General features: G+C 37.2%; 1 protein-coding gene across 1 annotated transcript; it reads right to left on the reverse strand.

Annotated features, from left to right (window-relative positions):
- Positions 1-17,328: 17,328 nt before the first annotated feature.
- On the reverse strand, positions 17,329-23,827 carry LOC308339903 (uncharacterized protein). Its single transcript, XM_080798963.1, has 4 exons — positions 23,385-23,827; positions 19,441-19,548; positions 18,818-18,915; positions 17,329-17,800 (listed from the first exon to the last, which is right to left on the reverse strand). Exons 1-4 carry the CDS (start codon positions 23,596-23,598, stop codon positions 17,714-17,716), a joined length of 507 nt encoding a protein of 168 aa, XP_080655089.1. The 5' UTR covers positions 23,599-23,827; the 3' UTR covers positions 17,329-17,713.
- Between the last annotated feature and the right edge of the window lie 149 nt (positions 23,828-23,976).

Raw genomic sequence — 23,976 nt, forward strand, 5'->3', positions numbered from 1 at the left:
ATCAGACAACAAAGGGAAATAAAAGGTATCCAAATTGGCAAGGAAGAAGTCAAACTCTCTCTCTTCACAGATGACATGATTCTTTATATGGAAAACCCAAAAGACTCCACCCCCAAGCTACTAGAACTCATACAGCAATTCAGTAATGTGGCAGGATACAAAGTCAATGTACAGAAATCAGTGGCTTTCTTATACACTAACAATGAAAATACAGAAAGGGAAATTAAAGAATCGATTCCATTTAATATAGCACCAAGAACCATAAGATACCTGGGAATAAACCTAACCAAAGAGGTAAAGGATCTGTACTCAAGGAACTACAGAACACTCATGAAAGAAATTGAAGAAGACACAAAAAGATGGAAGACCATTCCATGCTCTTGGATCAGAAGAATAAACATTGTCAAAATGTCTATACTGCCTAGAGCAATCTATACTTTTAATGCTATTCTGATCAAAATTCTTTTTCAAAGAGCTGGAGCAAATAATCCTAAAATTTGTATGGAATCAGAAGAGACCCCGAATGCTACGGAAATGTTGAAAAACAAAAATAAAACTGGCAGCATCACGTTACCTGATTTCAAGCTTTACTACAAAGCTGTGATCACCAAGACAGCATGGTACTGGAATAAAAACAAACACATAGACCAGTGGAACAGAGTAGAGAGCCCAGATATGGACCCTCAACTCTATGGTCAAATAATCTTTGACAAAACAGGAAAAAATATCCAGTGGAAAAAAGACAGTCTCTTCAATAAATAGTGCTGGGAAAACTGGACAGCTATATGTAGAAGAATGAAACTCGACCATTCTCTTACACCGTACACAAAGATAAACTCGAAATGGATAAAAGACCTCACCGTGAGACAGGAATTCATCAGAATCCTAGAGGAGAACATAGGCAGTAACCGCTTCAATATCACCCACAGCAAATTCTTTCAAGATATGTCTCCAAAGGCAAAGGAAACAAAAGCGAAAATGAACTTTTGGGACTTCATCAAGATCAAAAGCTCCTGCACAGCAAAGGAAACAGTCAACAAAACAAAGAGGCAACCCACGGAATGGGAGAAGATATTTGCAAATGACAGTACAGACAAAAGGTTGATATCCAGGATCTATAAAGAACTCCTCAAACTCAACACACACAAAACAGATAATCATATCAAAAAATGGGCAGAAGATATGAACAGACACTTCTCTAATGAAGACATACAAAGGGCTATCAGACACATGAAAAAATGATCATCATCACTAGCCATCAGGGAGATTCAAATTAAAACCACATTGAGATACCACCTTACACCAGTTAGAATGGCCAAAATTAGCAAGACAGGAAACAACGGGTGTTGGAGAGGATGTGGAGAAAGGGGAACCCTCTTACACTGTTGGTGGGAATGCAAGTTGGTGCAGCCACTTTGGAGAACAATGTGGAAGTTCCTTAAGAAATTAAAAATAGAGTTTCTCTATGACCCTGCAATTGCACTACAGGGTATTTACCCCCACAGATACAGATGTAGTGAAAAGAAGGGCCATCTGTACCCCAATGTTTATAGCAGCCATGGCCACGATCACCAAACTGTGGAAAGAACCAAGATGCCCTTCAACGGACGAATGGATAAGGAAGATGTGGTCCATATACACTATGGAGTATTATGCCTCCATCAGAAAGGATGAATATCCAACTTTTGTAGCAACATGGACAGGACTGGAAGAGATTACGCTGAGTGAAATAAGTCAAGCAGAGAGAGTCAATTATCATATGGTTTTACTTATTTGTGGAGCATAACAAATAACATGGAGGATATGGGGAGATGGAGAGGAGAAGGGAGTTAAGGGAAATTGGAAGGGGAGGTGAACCCTAAGAGACTATGGACTCTGAAAAACAACCTGAGGGTTTTGAAGGGGCGGGGGTGGGAGGTTGGGGGAACCAGGTGGTGGGTATTGGGGAGGGCACATATTGCATGGAGCACTGGGTGTGGTGCAAAAATAATGAATACTGTTATGCTGAAAATAAAAAATTAAATTAAATTAAATTAAAAAAGAAAAAATATGCAGTCAAAGGGGTCATCTTTTTTTTTTTACAAATTATTTTGTCAATTGTTAACATAATTTTGTAATAATTTTATTTTTACCTTTTTTAACCACTCAAACCTTTTTCATAATTAAGTGATATTTTAATATTACATGGGAGATTTTGAAGGTTATTTTGAAGATTATATATATATAATATATATATAAGATTATATATTTTGAAGATTATTCGAGAAATAAATTTCTAGAAAATATAAAGAAATTCATGTCATCCAAATCATCCACTATTGATTCCCCTGCTGGAATCTCCTCCCTCAAAAGATGTTTCTGCATAGCTCCAAATCAGGCCTTTTCATCAATTTTTCCTCCTCTATTAGAGATTTAACAGGAAATGGAAAAGGAGAACAAACAGATCAGGGGGATAACAGGGCTGCCAAACCTAACAGTCAAAGGGCTCCATAGTCTCAGTACCACATACCACCCCTGAGCTTGCTATGTTACAGGTGCCTCCTATGATTGTTTTTACATATTCAGTTCTCTTTCTTACACAAGTTTTTGGTTAAAATATTCCCACTGTAAATAAGCAACGGAAGATGTGTTTTAATTCATATGTCAAGTATCAATTATTGGTATCATCTATGTTAAGAAGTCTGGAGGTCAGCAACAAAGAAAGTTGAGATCTTATTACCAACCATGGCCATTTTCCTGGGAGGGGACGATGTGCCTGAGTAACACATTGTCATCTATTTGTTAACTCTACTGTGTGCTGACCACCCTAAAATTTTATAATGATTCAAGTACAGGAAATTCTCCAGTCTTGTTTGATGATGTTTGGATGCCAAGTACAGGGAATAATTATAATTAATTTCTAATGGATGAAGTTACTTCGACCTTTTCTTGTCCAAATGGATGCATTTTTTTTTTTACCTTCATCGAGTATATCTAATCATCTAATCCAGATACCAAAAAAAAAAAAAAAAGTGTGTTACACTAAGAAGGGACTTCATTCATGAATCACTAATGAGAGGTCTAAGTGGGAGGGAAAAGACTTGAAACTTAAAATGTAGGAAGGTAACTATTGCAGGATGAACCAAAGTCATCCTGTGTCAAGATAATAACTCTTTCCATTTTCACCTTGCTGTGCTTTTAATATAAGTTTAACATGAAAACCTCCAGACATAAAATAAAATAAAGTAAAAAGGGCAGTGGGTACTTTGAAATTTCCAATATCTAACTGAAAAATCTTTGTCCTAATTAGCCATCTGCTATTATATTGCAGAGATTCATAGGATATAATAATGACCCTTACATCTTTTTACTCCTTATACTCTAGTATCATATTGTCCCATTAAAGGGAGAGAGGCTGTTTAAGGGCTCTTAACAGCCAGGTATGCTCCATCTGGAGAAGCAGCTATTAATTCTAATGTCTTTTGTATTAACACATCAAATCAAAGGAATCTGATAGATTGGAACTAATGGATCCCGCACCCACTGCTTCCCTAGAATATGTCAATATACCCTGCATTTCCAAAATACTCTTCAAAAGCCTTTTTTTTAAATTCATACTGAATATAGGAAGAAGTTTAAGAAAACTTTCTCAAAGTACACAATGCTCACAAAATTCACAGAATCCCCTCATTTTAAACTTCAAGTTAATTAAATATCTGCTACTGCAGGGCCCAATTTTACTTTCCTCCAATATTGCAAAGCTCATAAAACTTCCTCTCACTACGATTTCCTGGATTATTCATTTATTTACTCATTTACTTTCTTTTTAGCTGCAGACTTTATGTTGACTCCTAGTCTCAGTGTCTCTTCAGAGATTCAGAGTAACTTGGATATTTTATAAGGAAGCTTTGGAAGTCTTCCATAATGTTTGCGATGCAACACTAATGAGAGACACAACACCATAATCCTCAAAAATACTATTCCAGCCCCACCTCCAATTTCAAAGTTCTGAAGTTTTAGACCCACCCATCACCACCCATGACAGGCAGTGGAACATACCATTCCACGGTGACCTTCAATCAACAACCTCAGAGCCCAAGTGCCCTTTCTTCCTTCTTAAAAGAGAGGAGAGCTTTTTTCTTCACTTTTATGCAACTGTATGGAGGTACTGATTAAGGTCAAACTCTCAGAAGTCCAAAGAAAAAGATATTCTAAAAAAAGTAACAATAATACTCAGAGACAAGGAACTGTGAAGATTATACATGTGCTGGATCTTTCTCTTGAGATGCATCTCTGGGTGAGAGAGACATTTATATGATAAAAAGAGCACTTAAAGTTCATGCAAACCCATTAGTTATAGACTTATTCAAGATATAAAAAAATTCCTCATTTTATGAAAGACATAAAATCTTAAGTCCCTTTAGGTATTTGTCCATAGATTATTAAGAACTCATATAGTGAGAAACTCAATATTGAAGTGTTTCAAATTACTTTTTTTAAAGCTTTTATTCATTTATTTGAGAGGGAGAAAGAGCACTAGAGAGTGGGAGGGGCAGAGGGAGACGCAGAGTCCCTACTGAGCAGGGAACTCAATGCAGGGCTCGAACCCAGGACCCCAGGATCATTACCAAAGCTGAAGGCAGATATTCAACCCACTGAGCCACACAGGCACCCTCAAATTACTCTTGATTAAGTATCAGATATTATAAGGAATGAAACTGATCAACTTTGAACACTATATCTGAAACTAATGATGTACTGTATGTTAGCTAATTGAACTTAAAATTTATAATAACAACATTTACATGTCCATTTTCAGTTTTTAACTTACTAGGCAATTACAAACCTACTTGATCAAAATGTTGAATACTCCTTTGCTTACCTTTCATCGCCCTTGCCCTTCATCACCATGACAATCATCTCCTCTTGGATGTATGTGTGGATGGATGGATGGATAGACGGATGGACAGCTGGATGGATAGGTAAGTAGGAAGATGACAAATAGACAGATAGATATACAGACAGGCAGGCAGATCTTTCTCCATAAATCTTTTCTTCATTTCTATACCACCAACCTAGTCCAAGCGCCATCACCTCCCACAGACCTCCTTCAGGACAGACCTTCTACTTTCTCCACAACACCCCTTCCACCCTCATCTCATACCATGCCCAACACTTTTCTGGCTCTCCATGCTCCATCCATACCTTCCTCCCTGCATTTCCACCAATTCCCCTTGGTTACTCCCAATGCTGTGCCTTTACAATCCTCTTCCCATTCACTATCTTTCATGCTTTTTCCAGTTCCTTTTCTCATTTAGTACCAATTCATTCTTTAACTTACCAATCCCCACAAGTGTTTGTACCCACATCAGTAAAATTTTTGCAGTTGCAGTCTAATAAAAAACTATGTACTCATTCACAAAAATACACTCATTAATACAAACATTATATAGAATTATAAGCATGCTATGTATATGACAAAAATACATGAAAATAGAACATTTAAAGGATGGTTTAAGGATGAAATTAAATAATTATATTTTGTAGTACTTACTAAAGACTAAGAAACTTTCTTCTCCACTAAAAAAATCTTTTTAATAATATTTTTATGAGAAATGCAATTAAATATGCAGTGATTGAAAGTCTGCTGCTTCTAAATTGTGTATGCGTATATATATATCTGTATATACACACATACACATATATATATGGTTATTTTACATATATAATATATATACAAACAGTTATTACAGCTGAAAAAAGATACCTCACAAATGCATACCACAGAAGAATTCAGTAATTGTCCCTGCAGTCAAATGGACCAGATTAACCTGGCTTAACCACGTTCTAATGGTATGATCTTCGGGAGGGTTACAATCTTCTCTGTACCACAGTTTCCTTACCTGAGAAAAGACAGTAATTGTATCATCCCGCAGGAGTTTTGATGACTAAATGAGTGAAAATTTAAGTCACTAAAGAATAGAAGCTGGCTCAGAGGAAGTTTTTTATTAACACCAGCTAACACTACTGTGTTTACAAACTCAGAGATAGGCCATAGCAGTTTGCATCCTTGTGGTTTCACTTCTCTGCTTTGCTATGAATTATCACAGAACAAAAATATTTTAAATGTGATGCCAGCTCTGTGCCCTTGCCCTACAATCATTCTTACAAATTTCAGCCAAGCTGCCTCTAATGTAAGCGTTTATACCGCCATAATTTGTTGGTAAAATGTTTTCATTAAAGTATAAGTCCAGTACCTCTTTTTCTTTAGTCAAGTGGCTCACAAAAATAATTACTTTTATATTTCATTATTAAAACAAAATCTTGCAAATACCATAAGCCCAGGCACATTAGAAACATCTGTTCCTTCAACCAACTGCACAGCAAACCTCCCACACTGTGAATTTGTTCTAATACTTGTTTCTTCAAATATTAAACAGTATTTTCTTTGTGCCAGTATTTACTGCCAAAGGAATGTATTTTAGCTTGTATCTCACTGTTCTCTACTGTTCTCAGCCGTTTTTATTATCCACAAAAACCAAGTGGCATTTTGAATTCTGTTAATAAACAGGAAATCTCAGAGGTTTTTAAACAAGCGTCTTTATGCTTAGTGAAGACACAGAGTACTGCATTAGGTATCACAAAACGTTAAGCATAATTGAAAACATTATAGAACTCTGTCCTCCTGCTTTGGTTTCTTAGGCTTCCTAGTATCACCAGCTCATTTCCCTAGGCATTCTGTGCACTGAGTGGATCATAATTGCTTTACTTCAGTATGAGTCCTAGGGAGAGCTCACACAAGGAATGGGAGAGCCAGCTCTGCCATTTTCTTGTGCACACTCCTTGCACTACTATTAGTGTGTTCCTCACTTGTGATCTCCATATGGTCACTATTTTTTCAAGCAATCTGTTCATTTTGTAAGGATTAATGTGGTTTACAATATAATCTGACACCCTATGACCTGTGCAAAAGTAGACTATAATACATCTCAATGTACCCTGAACCAGCAGAAGAGTGAGCACACCACGGGAAGCCTCTTGGTAGAGAATTTACCCCCCGTCCCCCGAACATGGCTCAGGGCTGACACAGAGATCAAGTTACGGTGCCCACATGTGTGCACGTATTATTAAACAATGGTCAAAGTTGTTTCCGTTCTAATTTGTGGACAAATACACGTACGTAACTTCTATTACTGTCTTGGGGCTCCACCAATGGCACGCTTTGTATGTCGGTCTCCAGGGTAGGACACCTCTTTGTTTTTTTGGTGGGGGGGGTGGCTGGGTTTTGTTTTGTTTTGTTGTTGTTTTTCCTCTGGTGCCATTCTGATTTTTTTTATTTATTTGAGTAGAGCTGATACACATCACCTCTACTTCAGAGGCCCCTTCATGATCTCTTTTCTCAATCATCACTTCTTCGGAAGTGCATACCAGGGCCACGAGTGACTAAGGAAAAGTGAAGGCTCTACCTATTGACTCTCTATAGCAATATATCTTTTCAAGGAGTCATCACGTTGCTTGTATACTCTTAACAGAAACAAAGCCAACATGAAGATTGGGTAGACTGGTCTAGCAATCTACCTTACTCCATATGGTAGAGAGGGGGGAAAAAAGATGAACTGGTTTTAATATGTCATTCGGGCCACTCAGGAGTACAAATACTCCCTGATTTTGATCTAGCAGCAGCATACATTCTTTATTTGTATTTCATTTTTTAATTGGCTTTGATGTTTTCCAAATTATATCCCTTGGCTTCATTTTGAGTCTCCTATTCTAAAATGCACAAGTTTCCCTCCAATTGAATTGGAAGATGCCCAGAAAACTGGGTTTGAAAAGAGATGGCCGCAGAATATAAAACCTGGAAATAAAATTTAAAAACAATTCAGTAAAGAAGACAAATTACAGAAATAGGTTTCATTTGTGAATCCCTCAAAAAGAAGTAACATATATATAAATGTAAGTTTGGCTAAGTAGTTATTAAGGTTGACAGACATGAGACTATCTACAAATGTTGTAAGGCATGCACATGAAGGAGTGAGAATATTTTTCAAGTAGAATTCAAAATATGAAGTACTAAAATGCATGCTTGTGGAAATACTTTTGAGAGTAGAGACTTTTAGAATAAGAAAGTTTCCTCAAGGGGAAGGATAAAGAAATAATAATCACTGTGGCTCCTAATCACATGGGAAAAAACATTCTAGAGGGTGTGTGGTAAAGAAAAGTTTTGAAACCTCAAGACAAGCTATTGGATTGGCTGAATTACTTGATTTTTCCACATCTGATTTTTCCAATTCAATCAATTTCCTACCAGCTTTTCTACTTTGCCCTCTGTTTCTACAGCAAAACTCAACGCACGTCTGTGGAGGATGAGGTTTGTTTTGTTTCTTTTCTATCTAAGTTTTAGTGACTCATGTCTAGGCTAAATTCCAGGTTGAATGGATCATCAAAATCCAGCATCGTACCCACATGTTTTCTAAAATTCGGGCAGAGCATGTTGACTTTCTTAATACATTACGTTTGAGCCACAGAAATAGATTTACTATGCTAAAAAGCATCCAAATAGCACACGCAGTAGTGCTTCTTAAGTAAGGAGACAGTTAAACAAGTATTCCAATACTGTTCATCTCTTCCAAGGACCAAATTCTTCGCTGTTCTTAATGCATTTGTAAACTCTGTTTATTCTAAATCTGATTGTTCTTATGCAAATGAATCTGACATACACTGTGTAGGATAATCTGGCATATGTTGACATGTAAGGATAAACAACCTGCACACATTTACCATTCTGATTACGTTATGGATGATCCTGAGTTCAAATTTGTATAAGAATTCATTATGATATCACAATAAATTTCCATACAACATCAATCCTTTCATTCTTCCTATGGATAAAGAATGCATTTGCCCTTTAGCTTTGGAAGAAAATAAATCAAAAACACTGTGTATAAGTAAAGACCAAAAACCTATGTCAATATAACAATCCCTAACAACCGGGGCAAAAGTAATACGAAGCTCAACTGAGAAAGAGCATGAGAAATGGTTGGTATACACAAGTTACTCAACAAATCTTAGTTGTTATTGTCATGAGACTTAAAACAACTGTATAAAACTCTCATTTTTGGTTTTTAAAGGAATACATGAGGCAATGAAATGCTGTTTTTTTTGCACACTAAAATCATGACTCATTCAGGAAAAAAGAAAATTCATTTTAAGGCTAATAGTAACGAAATTGCATATTCTTATATCTAATATAAAGACTTAGACAGAAGTGTGCAGAAGAAGTGACAGGTTTGCCCTGAGGTGCAGAAAAAGATCCTTTGGGTGTCAATCCAGTGTTTACTGAATTCCCACTCAAGTGCTGAGCAAGTTATTTACTTAGAGTCCTGAGTTGAGACCTGAGAATCCACAGGTACAAAAGAAGTTTTGCTACAAGAGAGTAACACTCCTACAAGCCATCCCACAAAAATGTGAACTCAGCTGATTACTATTAAAATCTGCATACCTTCAGGTACTGAATTTGTTTCACTTCGAATTGTCTGCATATGATTAAGCAGTTGTTGATTTCCAGAAATGCAATCTGAAATTTTAAATGTAAACTGGTGCTCTTTAATAGATTATAAACTTCTTAAGGTCAGGGGTTATTTCCTTGACCTTTGTTAAATACAAATGGTTTATGAACTTACAGATTTTGTTGTCATAACTGTAATGATAATGTTCAAAATAAGATATGTAGGGGAAAACATGATTTGATATCATTTTACAGCCTTAATTTCTTTAAAGATTTTGTTGATTTATTTGACAGGGAGAGAGCACAAGCAGGGGAAATGGCAGGCAAAGGGAGATATAGAACCAGCTTCCCTGCTGAGCAGGGAGTCCAAAGCAGGGCTCCATCCCTATTTCTAGGATAATGACCTGAGCTGAAGGCAGGTGCTCAACTGACTGAGTCACCCAGGCACCCCTATTTTGTATTTTTATCCATTCTTATCAATATGTAATCATACTTCATTAGGTTTTAATTTTTCATTCCCCTAATAACTAGCAATGTAGACAGTATTTGCATATTTTCTTTTTGCTATCTGTAATCCCTTCTTGCTGAAGTGGCCATTAAAATCCTTTGCCCATTTTTATTAGACTCTTTTCTTAGTATTGGGTTTTGAGGGTTATCTATATTTTTATATACAAGTCATTTATCAGATAGACAAATGATTTTCAAATACTTTGCCAAGGCCTATTGTCATCTTTTGGTTCTTTTAGTATTGTCTTTTAAAAAGAAGAACATTAATTTTGATAAGATCTGATTTATCAATTTATTCCTTACTCTATCATGTTTTGGGGGGTGTATCTAAGAAAACTTACTTAAGGGACACCTGGGTGATTCAGTCAGTTGGCACCCAACTCTGGATTTCTACTCAGGTCATGATCTTAGGGTTGTGAGACTAAGCCCCACATCAGGCTCTGTGTTGATCATGGAGACTGCTTAGGATTCTCTCACTCCCTCTCCTGCCCCTGCCTTGCACTCTGTCTCCCTCTCTTTCTAAAAACAAATAAAATTAATTTAAAAAGAACAGAAATCTTACTTAACCCAAGGTTACAAAATTTTCTCCTGTTTCTCCTAAAAATCTTATCATTTGGGGAATTACACTTAGGCCTGCAACCAATTTTGATTTATTTTTACATACAGTGTAAGTTATGTGGAGAGGTTAATTTGTTTCATATAAATGTTCAATTTTTCTAGCTCCATTTGTTGAAAAAAAATTTCTCTCTATTGAATTGCCTTTTAACTATTGTCAGAAATCAATGACCATATATATATGGCTGTGTTTTGGGACTCTCGATTTTGTTGTGTCAATCTATTTGTCTCTGTTGACCCGAATACCAGACTTATTGAATACGATAGCCTTACAGTAGGTCATAAAATCATGTACCATTTATTAATCCCACTGTTTTTTTTCCTTCTCAATATTGTTTTGGTTATTCTATGCATTCAAATATGAATTTTAGAAATAGTTTGTCAAACTCTAACCGAAAACTCAGCTGAGATTTTGGAAGGATTGTGTTGAATCTATAAATCAATTGGAAAATACTGATATCTTAACAGCATAGAAGATTTTGACCAACAAATACAATAATCTTTCCATATATTCAATTATTCTTTAATTTTTCTCAACAGTATTTTCTAGGTTCCAGGGTACAGATCACTCACATATTCAAATTTTTCCTATTTTTTTCTACTTCATAAATGGGACTCTTAAAAAATTCAGGTCATTTCTTGCTTATATGTAGATACATATTTATTTTGGCATACAATTCATGTATACTGAGAACTTGCAAAACTCATTCACTAGTAGCAGCATTTTTATAGATTCCGTTGGATTTTCTACATAGATAATAGGTCACACAGAAATAAAGAGTAGTTTACTTCTTCCTTTCCATTCCAGATGCCTTTTATTTCCTTTTCTAGAACTTTAAGTACAATAATAGTAAAAGTGATGAGTGAACAACCACGTTTTTTCTAATTTTAAGGGGAAATTATTCACTCTTTCAATAGTAAGTATTATGTTAGTTGTATATTTTTATAGCTACCCTTTATCAGATTTCTCTACTCTTAATTTACTCCAAGTTATATCACAAATGGGTGTTGAATTTTGATTAATGATATTTCTGCAACTACTGAGATAATCATGTTTTCTTCTCTTTCCCTGTTAACATGATGAATTGTTTTCTTGTTAAAAAGTTAATCGAACCTCAAATCCAAAGAGAGTCCAGAAATAGATATACACATATATAGAACAATTGATTGTGCCAAGACAATTCATTTAGTAAAGCATGATCTTTTAAATAAATAAGGATGGAACAAATGTATATCTATATTCCACATGGAAAAAATCCTTGACCCTTACCTCATGCCATACATAAAAATCAACCCAAAATAGTAATAGGCTTAAATGTAAATGGTAAAGCCATTCATCTTTTTGAAGTATACATAGGAAAAAAGTTTTCATGACCTTGACATTTCTTAGATATACAACAAAGAGTGTGAACCACTTAAAAATATATTTGAGACTTTATAATTTAAAATGTAGCTCTTTCAAAGACATTGTTAAGGTAATTTATAGGTGGACCATTGATTGGAAAAATATATTTAAATTATACATATTTAAAAAGACTTGTATTCAGGATAAATTAAAGCTTTACAACATAATCATGTGAGAAAAATTACTAATTAAAAATATGGGGAAAATCTGAACAGATTTCAGGAAAAAAAGGTATGCGAGTAGGCAAAAACTACATTAAAAGACATCCAACATCACTAGTCATCAAGGAAATGAAATTAAAACCATACTGAGATTTCACAAGATCCAAATTGATCTATAGTTTTAATGCCATAATTAAAACAGCAGGGGTTTTTTCAGTAGAAAGTGATGTGTTAATTCTAAAATTTATATTGTAAATACAAATGATCTAGATAATCTAAACAACTTTTGAAAAGACAATGTGAGAAGATTTGTAACACCTGATTAAGACCTACTGTGAAGCTACAATAACCAAATCCGTAAGATTGGAATAATAATAAACAGAGATTAATAGAAAATAGAATCTAAAAGCAGACTCACACATCTCCAATCAATTAATTTTTTTAAAAGATTTTTTATTTATTTGTCAGAGAAAGAGAGCACAAGCAGGCAGAGTAGGAGGCAGAGGAAGAGGGAGAAGCAGGCTCCCCGCTGAGCAAGGAGCCAGATGCGGGACCTGATCCTAAGACTCTGGGATCATGACCCAAACCGAAAGCAGGCCCTTAAACGACTGAGCCATCCAGGCGTCCCAAGATCAATTAATTTTCAACAAAAGTACAAAGGCAATTCAATGGATAAAAAATATTCTTTGGGGGGCACCTGGGTGGCTCAGCTGGTTAAGCCTCTGCCTTCGGCTCAGGTCATGATCCCAGGGTCCTGGGATCGAGCTGCATTGGGCTCTCTGTTCAGCAGGGGGCCTGTTTCCCCCTCTCTCTCTGCCTGCCTCTCTGCCTACTTGTGATCTCTGTCTGTCAAATAAATAAATAAAATCTCTAAAAAAAATTATTTTTTTTAAAAATTGTTCTAGAAAAAAATGGATATCCATGTGGGGAAAAAAATGAACCTTGATTAAAGTATATAGTTTTTATAATTTCCAAAACTTAATTCAAAATGATTCAAACAAATAAATAAACAAAAAGTAGAGCATACCTATAAATGCAGAGAACAAATTGATGGTTGCCAGAGGGGTGGGGAGTGAAGGGATGAGCAAAATGTGTGAGGGGGAGTGGGAGGTACAGGCTTCCAGTTATGGAATGAAAAAAGTCATGAGAATAAAAGGCACAGCATAGGGCACAATGATATTGTAATAGCATTATATGATGACAGATGGGAGCTACAGTTGTGGTGAGCATAACTGATAAAGAAATTGAATCATACCACATTGTATACCTGAAACTAATGTAACACTGTGTGTCAACTATTCTCAAAATTTTAAGAATCACAAAACCATTCTAAAAATAAAGCCTAAAATTATAAAAGTTTTATAGAAAAACGTGAGAGAAAATCTTCATAACCTTAGGTTTAGCAAAGGTTATTTAGGTAAGACACCAAAAGCATAAACCATTTAAAAAATAAGTGATAAGTTGAATTTCAGAAAATTTTTTTTTTAAATTAAGGTCATTAAATGAAAAGATAAATGGAGAACAAAAAAGGCATTTCTTTTGTTTTTGGATTTTACATATTTTATTTCTTGTCTAGAATTTTATTTAAATTCAATTAGCCAACATAGAGTGTATCATTAGTTTTTTGATGTAGTGTTCAATGATTCATTAGTTGCTTATAACACCCAGTGCTCATCACATCACATGTCCTCCCTACTGCCCATCACCCAAAAGATTTGTACTGAAAAATATATATGTATATGAAAAGAGGTGGCATGCATTATAGTGTGTGTATGTGTGCACATGTGTCTGTGTATGTGGACAAACTATACTAAAACACCAGGATAATAATCATCTAACTTTGCTTGTTCTAAGCTGTTGCCTGATCCCTATTTACACAAAGTTACTCCTTGAACCAAACCATTGATATCACCTTGAAGCTTATTAGAAACAGCAGGTTACACCCCATCCTAGAGCAGCCAAATTAGGATCTGTACTTTTAATGACTGAACTTCACATTAATATTTGAGAAATCCTGGAATCCTTTTCCAAGCCGGAGTCTTCCTATGCTGCTCAAAGCATGTCCTGGGATCGTCCATCTGTCTCACAAGGTGTCAAGATCCCTGAAATCTTTACGCCCCAACTAAAGAATCTTATCCATGAATATTTTTAATGCTAAGAAAAGTTATTGTCCTTCACTGAATCCTTGCCTAGTTGTGGGTATTTTCAGGAATCTGTAGCTCTCTTTCTTACTTTTAAACCATGACAATAGTGGAAATCTATCCAAATCCGACTTACCCTTTAGATGCCATTATAACCTTATGACTGTCCTTTCTCCTAATCAGAAAGGACTCACTTTGTTACCTGCCTGCCTGCCCTCACTTAAGCTGTTTGTCCTTTTAGTTTTCACATGTATAATCTGCAATGAATAATTACTGGTCACACCTTAAACACTTCCTTTAGTAGTAGCCCTCCAGTTTTACAAACTAATTTTTGAAACTAATCTCATTCTGTTCTGGTCCCTGAAAACACAATCCGATAAGCATTTAGAGGTATCATAAACATGATTCGATACAAAATTTTTGCAACGTGATTTGTTCCATGTATATTACTTGGTTTTCATTTAGCTACATTTTAAAAAAAGAAAACATACATCCTAAATGAAAAGATAGAAAGATGGTTTAATTGTCAAATGCTATCTGCATGTTATATAACTGGAAGATAAAGTAAAGAATAAAGGAATTGTTCTTTTTTCCATTCCTTTAAAGTCATGAGAGGTTAAAGGTAGAAAGAGTTGAGAAAAGAACAAAATCAGAAATAATATACATTTAACTCTGGTTAAAATTAAACTTAAAAGTAGATGAGGTGGCTTAGTCAGTTAAATGTCCCACTCTTGATTTTGGCTCAGGTCATGATCTCAGGGTCCCGGGACTGAGCCCCATGTGGGGCTCTGTGCTCAGTGGGGAGTCTCCTTATGATTCTCTCTTTCCTTCCCCCTCTGCTCCTCCTCCTGCTCTCTTTCTCTCTCTCAAAAAGAAGGGGAAAAAAAGTGGATGAGACTATTGATGCCTACTCTCCTCCACACACATGAAAACATAATACAGTATACAACATCTACATGAAAGCAAAGCTGTACTGTAAAAGTCCACTTGGGATTGATAAACCAATAACTAATTAAAGATCATTTACTCATACCTAGGTATAAAATTACATGAGATTTACACTGGAATTGTCAATATATCACAGGTAGACAGGTGTTTCATTTTTTTTTTAATTCCAGATCATATAAGGTCCTTATTCTGTATATTTTCTCTATACCTTACTAATTTTGAAAGTGAAAATATTAACCATGCATATTTTTCAAAATGATCCCCAACTTGCAACATTGACAATACAACTATTCATTTTAAGATTTCTCAAATTAGATGCTAGCTATATAGAATTTTATGTACTTTTTGCAGGGGTTATCAAATCCCACAGAAAAACTGGTTACTTAAATTTAACTCATCACCCCAAGATTTTTTTTCCTATTTCAGGTCAACATTTGACATGGCTCAAATATAATGAGCTCGTATGCTGAAGCCTGCATTTCAATGACTATATTTCTCATTTAAAACACGAGCTATTCTGCCAAAGCCTGTATTTAAGATGAACGGATTTCTCATTTGAAGCAGCAGTAGGATATAAAGTTTGCTGAAATAATAAAACCAAGTTTCTAAGTGAAAAACAAATAATTAAGAAGTAGTGAGAAATGCTTCACAAATAGAAATGTAATAAAGACACATCATTGGCTCACTTCTGGTTTCTTAGAAATACCATCTCCTGACCTTTTCTCTACTTGATTCTCTGAAGTTCTTTCTAACTACATTTTGCATTGATACAATTCAGTTCCCTTTTAACCCATTGGTGTCATTCCTGCTTTTGTACCTACTCTTAGCCTTCCGCGTCTTCTACGGATTTCTGTAACAGCTATGAATAAGCAGGGCTTGGAAAACAAGAGAAAAGAGATTAACTGGTTAGGCAACAAGCTTTTGCTTTCACTTCTCTGTTACTCATATAGGATTTAAATGATTTTGTCATTTTCCTCTACACTATAAACCATAAAAACAAAACCTTTAAAATTTAAATGTACAAGCTTGGCCAGAGAAACAACTTGGCCAGTCTTAGCAATGCAAGGTTAACTGGCATCTCAGAGCTTCAGTTTTCATGAGAAAGACCTTGGCACCGAATCTTTCAGGAAAAAAGAAAAAAAAAAGTTTCATCAGGACGTGAGCTAAAAGAGAGAGCATACTAAGTTCCTGGACTGAATAGAGAAAAGTTCAAATCTTCTTTTTAGTATTAGTTCACAGCCAGATCACTCCCTGGGCTTTCATATGTTGGGAGAGAATTTTAAAGAGTCTCTTGCATTTCTGCACATTTTGCAAGTAGATGCACTGAGAAGTTCTGTACTGGGCAATCTTTTCAAGGACCTTTTTATAGAGATCAGGCAGAGGAAACTGGGAACTGACTTTCGGTAGAGGAGAAGGTGGATTTGTTTGTTTGCCAGTTAATAAAGATAGTATCTCCTTCTGGACAAGGGCTAAATGGGTTTGCTTATGGCTCATTATAAAAGACTGGATACTCCTACGGAGCACCTGGGTGGCTCAGTGGGTTAAAGCCTCTGCCTTCGGCTCAGGTCATGATCCCAGGGTCCTGGGATTGAGCCCCGTATCGGGCTCTCTGCTCAGCGGGGAGCCTGCTTCCACCTCTCTCTCTCTCTGCCTGCCTCTCTGCCTACTTGTGATCTCTGTCAAATAAATAAATAAAATCTTTAAAAAAAAAAAAAAAGACTGGATTCTCCTAAATTTGGGGTTCCTCATGGAGACAGAAACATACTGCCTGAACAGTATTCATCTATATCATCCTGCGTTGCCCTGTGGAAACTAGGAGCATGAGGAACTGGCAGAACATGAAGATTACGCAGCTTGTTGCATCGTGACTAATCAAGTCCTGTCTCTGGCTCAGGAGTCTCATGAAGTCTCAGAATCTGTGGTAAACTAACTTGTTAACTTGTAAGCAGGGTAGAATCTCAGACCCTTCCCATTTCCATATTCCAAGTCATTCTTGAACATTCAATGCACCTACGTTCCTCAAACTCTCTGATATTTCAAATTGTGTCAGGTGCTGATGCAAATTTTGGGCCAAAATGTGCATTTATTCTTTAGTCGTTCATATTACTTAATCCACATAAAGGGCACCAACAAAACACTTTTAAGGACAAGAAAACGTTGAGACAGTTGCAGTATCTTACGGCAGATGTGTTTTATATAGTAGTCTCTTCCGGTTTCTGTGGAAATACTGACCCACCAGCACAGGAGTCTAGTCTTGAACTGGTATAGAAAAGTAATCAGAGAGTCCCACCAAGAAACGTACCTGAGTGGGATTTATCACAGTTGTTAATGAACTCTTCCCACTTACAAATAGGCCAGAAGGAAGGCAAAGAGGTAAGAGGCCACCAGGCTGATCCTCGGCTGGTATGCAGACATAAGCATGTCCCAGTCGCATATGACTGTATCAGTTACGTTACAAGTACCAATGGGTTGTGGCAGGCATCTCCTCTGACCAGTCATACATTCTGTCTCTACCACCATGGTACATTTTTTTCTCGACCTAGGGAGGACAGTCAGGATAGGGCATATGTAATGTTGAGACTGCTTACAATATTTTATCCAAACAAATTCTCTCACAGTGTACAGAGAACAGGGATGTTATCAAAAAAGTGGCAAAAGACCCTGGCTAGAATGGGTAACCAAGGAAGGGTTTCTGTTAAAGAGAAGTTATTACTTATCATAAGCTTGCAGTTGTCTATAGCAGACTCAAAATAATTAAAAGTGGCAAAGTTATACCAGTATCAGAAGGAATGGGTAGGTGTATGGGAAAACATAAGAATGAGACACAAGGGGAATGCAAGAAAATATTTATTTTCCTTCTCTGTTCCAAACTGATCAATTATTTCTAGTATTCATTGACTCAAAGAACAAAATGATCTTAAGCATGGAAATAACAACTAAAAGGTACAAGCTATAAGATAGACAAAGACAAATGACATTCACATTCTTTGAGAAACTTCGCTGTTTCACAAAGGCCAAACTCAAAGAGCTAACAAGGGACAAGACACACAAATTTTAACTCTCTTTTCTGATTCAAAAGCCACATCAGTCTGACCAGTATTAGTTCAAATATCCACAGAATTGTGAGGATTTCAAGAGTGACAGGCTAAATGCTCAGCACAAAGTCAGACACAAAACAAATAACTGAATGTTATTATTGTTGGTAATTTTAATAAATTAGAGAAATGTCAGCAGGATTCAAGAGTCAGATTTTGTTTTATCACAGGAATTCTAGGCTCATTAATTCAATGAACGGTTTTCAAATGCTTACTCCCATTCAGACACGGGACCATTGTGTCCTGGTTGAACAAAACCAAGTCTCTACTGTCAGGGAGCTTACAATTTAGTTGGAGACAGGCAACTGCCCTGGCCATTTCGAAGCCATATTTTAAGGGGAGTTTTGGTGAGGTCAGTTCAAGTGTTGCAGAAGGACGCAGAAGACACACCTTCCTAGTACAGGGGATTTTAGGATTAAGACATTTTCCCCAGCAGTTTCATTTTGGTTAGACACACTTACTGAGAAGAGTTGGTTCCTACGTGGTCCAGCTTGTCCCACAGGAGCATCTGCCCTCCTCAAACACTTCCTCAGATACTTCACTTCTGTAGACTTAATACCTGGGAGCAGCAACATCCAGAGAAATCAGCAACATCAGTGTGTGTCTGAAGTCCTATTATCTGACACCACAGAAGTCAGAGGGAACTTCTGTAGCTGACGTAGTATTTCCTTATGCTACTCTCCAGGAATGAACCAACTGTTCTATTTTCCTCCTTGAGTCTGTCAAAGGCCAGGAATGAAAGGACAAGCTATACTATTGTTTCTAAATTATTATCTGTATATTCAAAAGGAACTACAAAAGAATAATTTTAAGGAACGTACTCCCTGTACAATCAAACTGAAGTAAAGCAACTTTTGACTTCAAAAACTTCCTGACTCTTTTAGCACTAAGAACACATGTTGTAAGTAAGATAGTTTAAGCCACTTACTATGCTCTGAAGGCACATTTCAAATTCCCTTGAGCTTTTCTGCCTATAATACCTGCATATAGTTTGGAGCCAGCCCACATAGAACAAACTCCCCAGAGACCCATGAATTTTAAGAGAATGCTAATTATCATGGGGAAGAAAAGACTCTAAAGCTACCTCTCATCCTCTCTGATTCCGTACAATCTTCCTTAAAAGAGAGATTTGAAAATGAGCGCTTCTCTGTACTTTGTCCACTTCCTGAACTGGAGCAACTGCCAGAGTTTGCTGAGGATGGAAATAGCAAGAAATGGAGAAAGGATAAGCAGACTGTTACATTTTTATTACTATAAAAGCCACTGTGGGAAGCCCCATCCCTCATCCCAGCAGTGTACAACTACAAGTTCAGGAAATAAAAGCACACAGGTAGACTAAAGCTGAGCCTCGCCTCTGTGGACACCCAGTGCCAGCCCCACCCTTTCACAAACAAGTCAGTCCCCAAGTCTGCAGATACATCACCGTCCTGGGGCTGCAGCCAATGTTGACTTTGCTTCTGCGGACACCCGAAACTTCTACCAACAAAGAGACAGCCAAAGAAAGTGGGTCTACAGATGTTCAAATTGTTACCAGGAAATGACCTGACCATTTTAGAAATAATCTTCTTACAACTCTAGAAGAGCAATGAATGAAGGTTTGTGGAAGAAGAAAAGCTAGACACCCAGATAATGCTCTTTGTATTTCTTATATCTGATTTTTCCCCTTCTTAAAAAAAAAAGAAAGAAAGAATATTGAGATTTGTACTGTCTGCTTATAGGCAGTAAAAATTATAACCGTCTGCTCATTTGGCCTAGTATCTCAGAGTAAAGCATTTGCTCTTGGAAACATGAGGAGAGGCTGAAGGGAAGTCTCTGCTTTGGACAGGGGAGATGAATTGTGCCCAAATCAGTGCATACAAGTCACTTCCAATGATTTACGTTCCTGAATATCTGGCTCTTCAAAACAGGTGAGTAGATGAATATCTGTGTTTACCTTCGAGGTTTATAACACAGAATTCCTGAAGGGAAATGGGACATTAGAAATGAAACCTGATTAATTCTGATGTGAGAGGCATTCTATGCAATGGAAATTAAATTTGGAGCCTTGGGGATTGCTAGTTTCTTTAGCTCTTGAATAAAATTGGAAGTTGCAGAAGCTTTTGTGAAGTACAGTCTTTAACTTCGCAGGAAAAAGGTTAAACACTTTGTTTCTTCTTTTTTTTTTTTTCTTAAACAGTTATTCCTTTAATAATCTTAGACTTTTCACAGGAATTTTCTTGAAAAGCTTTCATTTCCTTGATAGGTATGGAAATGTGCTCTTTAAAAAAGTAAAATGCTCTCTGTGTGCTTGTCTAGAGAAGAAAAACATACCCTTTCAGGGGAGAACAGGATGGGCTCTCTGCATAAAGAAAAGAAACTAGCATTCATGAGAAGATATGCCCTAGATACTCATATTAACACTGTGTCCTAGATACTCATGCTGTATGTCCTAGATACTCATATTAACATTATGTTCTAGGTACATATATTAACCTTGATAACCTCAAGAATTTAATATCAATAAGGTATATATGGATGTAGAATATACCAGCATGCTAATTTCAAAGGATCATGTTTTAGAACTCGTCTGGTTGTCATTATTATTTTCATGATCGCTATCATTAGTTGTAGTAGGAGTGGTAGTCATGGTGGCAGTATATGGCTATCTATGGTGTTTCAACCCTGTAGGACAGGCACATTATATAAATCATTTTTAATATTAACAGTGGCCCTGATATATTATTATTCTCATTTTATAAATGGGGATACAGAGTTTAAGCAAGGGTCTGAGATCTTCTTGAAAAGCTCAACTTGAGGAATCATGCTTTACAAAGAGACAAAGTCAGGAGGGAGGGCAGTTGGCCAGAATGGGAATAAGACTATCTCCCCCAAAATGGCACAGAAGTTTTAGGCCTATGAATGTTAAGTCTTTAAACTTAAGTATGCAGGCAGTGGAATTGTATTTTTCCAAAACTAAGCCAAATTTCTACTAAAAATACAGAGGAATACTCTCTTCCACTGGTGCCAGATGGTTAATCTCTGTCTATGAAGCAGAGCTTCAGCTACAATTTGGGGAAGAGGCTTCTGCAGTGAGAAAGCCTAAGAGGGTGGGGAGGTGCCTAGGCCCTGGTGGTTCACCCGTCTGCGTTGTTATTCATTAAGACATGCCTATTCCTTCCAGTCTTTGACTACAGGGCCACATGGGCATAGCTTTAACATACTAGGCTGGGCAGCCAAGGTCTGCTGGCTTCCTGGGTCATGTCCATTCTGCTGCTGAGTGAATGTGAATCATCCCTTTTTTGTCCTTCACATGATGCATATATTTAAGGCCAGCCTCCAGAGATTCCCCACAGGACATTGCTTCCAAGCTCCACAGTGGAAATGATCCCAGATTCTCGAGTTCTCAGGGCAGTGTGGTTAAGGAAAACCAGCAGCATCATGGGTAAGCTGCTGGCCTGGCCTTATCCTCTGTGAACCTGATACAGGTGCAAAACACCATCTGATAATAGAAACAGTCCTCCTCCCCCAGACCCCACAAATAAAGTTAAAAAAATAAATAAATAATCTCGGTTCTGGCTAGAACTGGTATAGAATTGAATGAGAATAAGAATGCAGGTATAATGCTTCATACCGACTTGCTCTAGGAAATGAGGAAAGGACATAAAAAGCCTTTGAGGAATACTTTGTAGAATATTCTAGCAAGTGCCAGCTTTGAGGTGAGAGTCAAGACCAAGTCCTGCACCTCCAACTATCTAGCTGGCCTGCCTATGAAAAGTTTCTCAATTTACCTCTTGATGGTACAGTGTCCTCATTACAAAGCAGCATGAGGACAGCTTCGTTACAAGGGTTTTGTGAAGATTTAGTATGAACCAAACCTAAAGCTGTTAACAGAGCTCTCATAGGTCAGGCACTGTTGGCAGGGCTTTGTGCCTAGTAACTCAAGTAATCCTCACCCAACTACAGGAATAGATGTTATTATTATCCCCACTTTACAGTAACCACAGTCCAGAGATATCAAGGAATTTATCTCACGTCACATGACGATGAAGCAGCAGAGTCTAGATTTTTCTCTCAGGGAGCTCTGTACTAGAGCCCGTCTTGCTAGCCTCTCTACCATGCTGCCCTTCCACTGTGACCAGAAGTGGTTGCCATGTAACGAATCATCAAAATCAGGATCCTTCAGAGTAAAACTGGCACTAAAATAATGACACTAGGACAAGCTGTGTAAACAGAGATTTTCCTGGGGATACTAGAACATGGGAGCATGTTAATCATGTGGCCCTCAGCACTTCACATAAAGGGCCTTACTCTCCAAAACAGAGAACAGAGTACTTAAATATGACCTAGAGCATGAGCCACGTTTCCATATATTCCACTGAATCCAAAACATGGCAAAGTTTTCATCCACAGAGTGGCAAAAACAAAATTAAGCAATATCTTTGCGGGAACTATGTCTCACCACAGTATCAAATTTCTCTTCTATTCCAACTGGCAATCACCTCCCCCAGTTCCATTCTCTCTCACTGTCAATATAGGCAGAGGCTGTCTCAGCATCTTTGCAAATCACACCACTAATCTCCCTATCGAGAAATCAATCCAGGTCCTCACTTGAAACTGAGAGCAATTGGTTAGGCTCCTCTGCCAAAGGCTTTCCCATTGAAGGCTCTCCTTCATTTCTCCCTGAAGCATGACTCATCTTCCACCTGGGAAGCTCCTCTCTCTCAGTAATCAGAAGTCTGTGGCAGGTGGGACAAGGAAAGCTGCCCAGGGAGAGGCTGAATGGTTCTTCTTGGTCCTCACTGCTGAACTGCTATTTTTCCAGGCACAGTTCACATTTATTTAAGCTATCTTGCAACACTGATGACTCACAGTCTGCCTGGCATTCAAAATAAATCAACCAACATCAATCAATGCATACGTATTGAACACCTATTTTAAGCGCACGGGGAGCCCAACCTTCGTTCTTACATAGCCAATTATTCCCCATTGTGCTGATGAAGGGTTCGCTTTTCTTCCTAGACCTGCTGCTCTGTCCTTGCCCGCACTGACCTTCACTTGGGTTGTCTTGACATCCTGCCCAGATCAACAAGGGCACTTCGAATTTTGATCCAGGCTTACTGGACGTTGGCCATTCTCCCATATCTTGATGCAAATAGAAAATGAAATGAAAATTTTCCTTATTGATTCTCAGTACCTCCCAGTAACTATTCACCATCCTGAGTCCAGGAATGAAGGGTCCAGCAAAATGCGATGGATTCAACATAGGTATATTAGTTATCTCTTGCTACAAAACAAAGTACTCTAAAACATAATAGCTTAAAATTTAAAAAAATCTGATATTTCATGTACTATGGATTAAGAATCTGGGAGTAGCTTTGTTGAATGGTCCTTGTTCAGAATCTTTCATGAGGTTGCAATGATGATGTCAGTCAGCGTTTCCATCTTCTAAACGTCTGGTAGGCTGGAGGGTCGACTTCCAAGATGGCTCACATGTCTGTTGACTGGAGGCCTCAGTTCCTTATCACATGAACATCTTTATATGTGGTACTTGCTTCCCTTAGAGAAAGTGATCTAAGAGAGGAAATAAGAAGAAAGCTATAGTGCCTTTTATCACCTTGCCACACACTGTCTCTTCTACCAT

This window comes from Martes martes (genome assembly GCF_963455335.1).
Source record: "Martes martes genome assembly, chromosome: 3".
Classification (NCBI taxonomy): Eukaryota; Metazoa; Chordata; class Mammalia; order Carnivora; family Mustelidae; genus Martes; species Martes martes.

Excerpts from the sequence above, each read along its gene's own strand:
- LOC308339903 (XM_080798963.1), bottom strand. The coding sequence starts at position 23,598 with ATGTTGAATCCATCGCATTTTGCTGGACCCTTCATTCCTGGACTCAGG. Across the intron at positions 19,549-23,384 it reads TCAAGACAACCCAAGTGAAG|CAAACTCTGGCAGTTGCTCC; the intron begins GTCAGTGCGGGC and ends TTCCATCCTCAG. Across the intron at positions 17,801-18,817 it reads GTAGGAACCAACTCTTCTCA|GTCGAGAAAAAAATGTACCA; the intron begins GTAAGTGTGTCT and ends TGTCCTCCCTAG.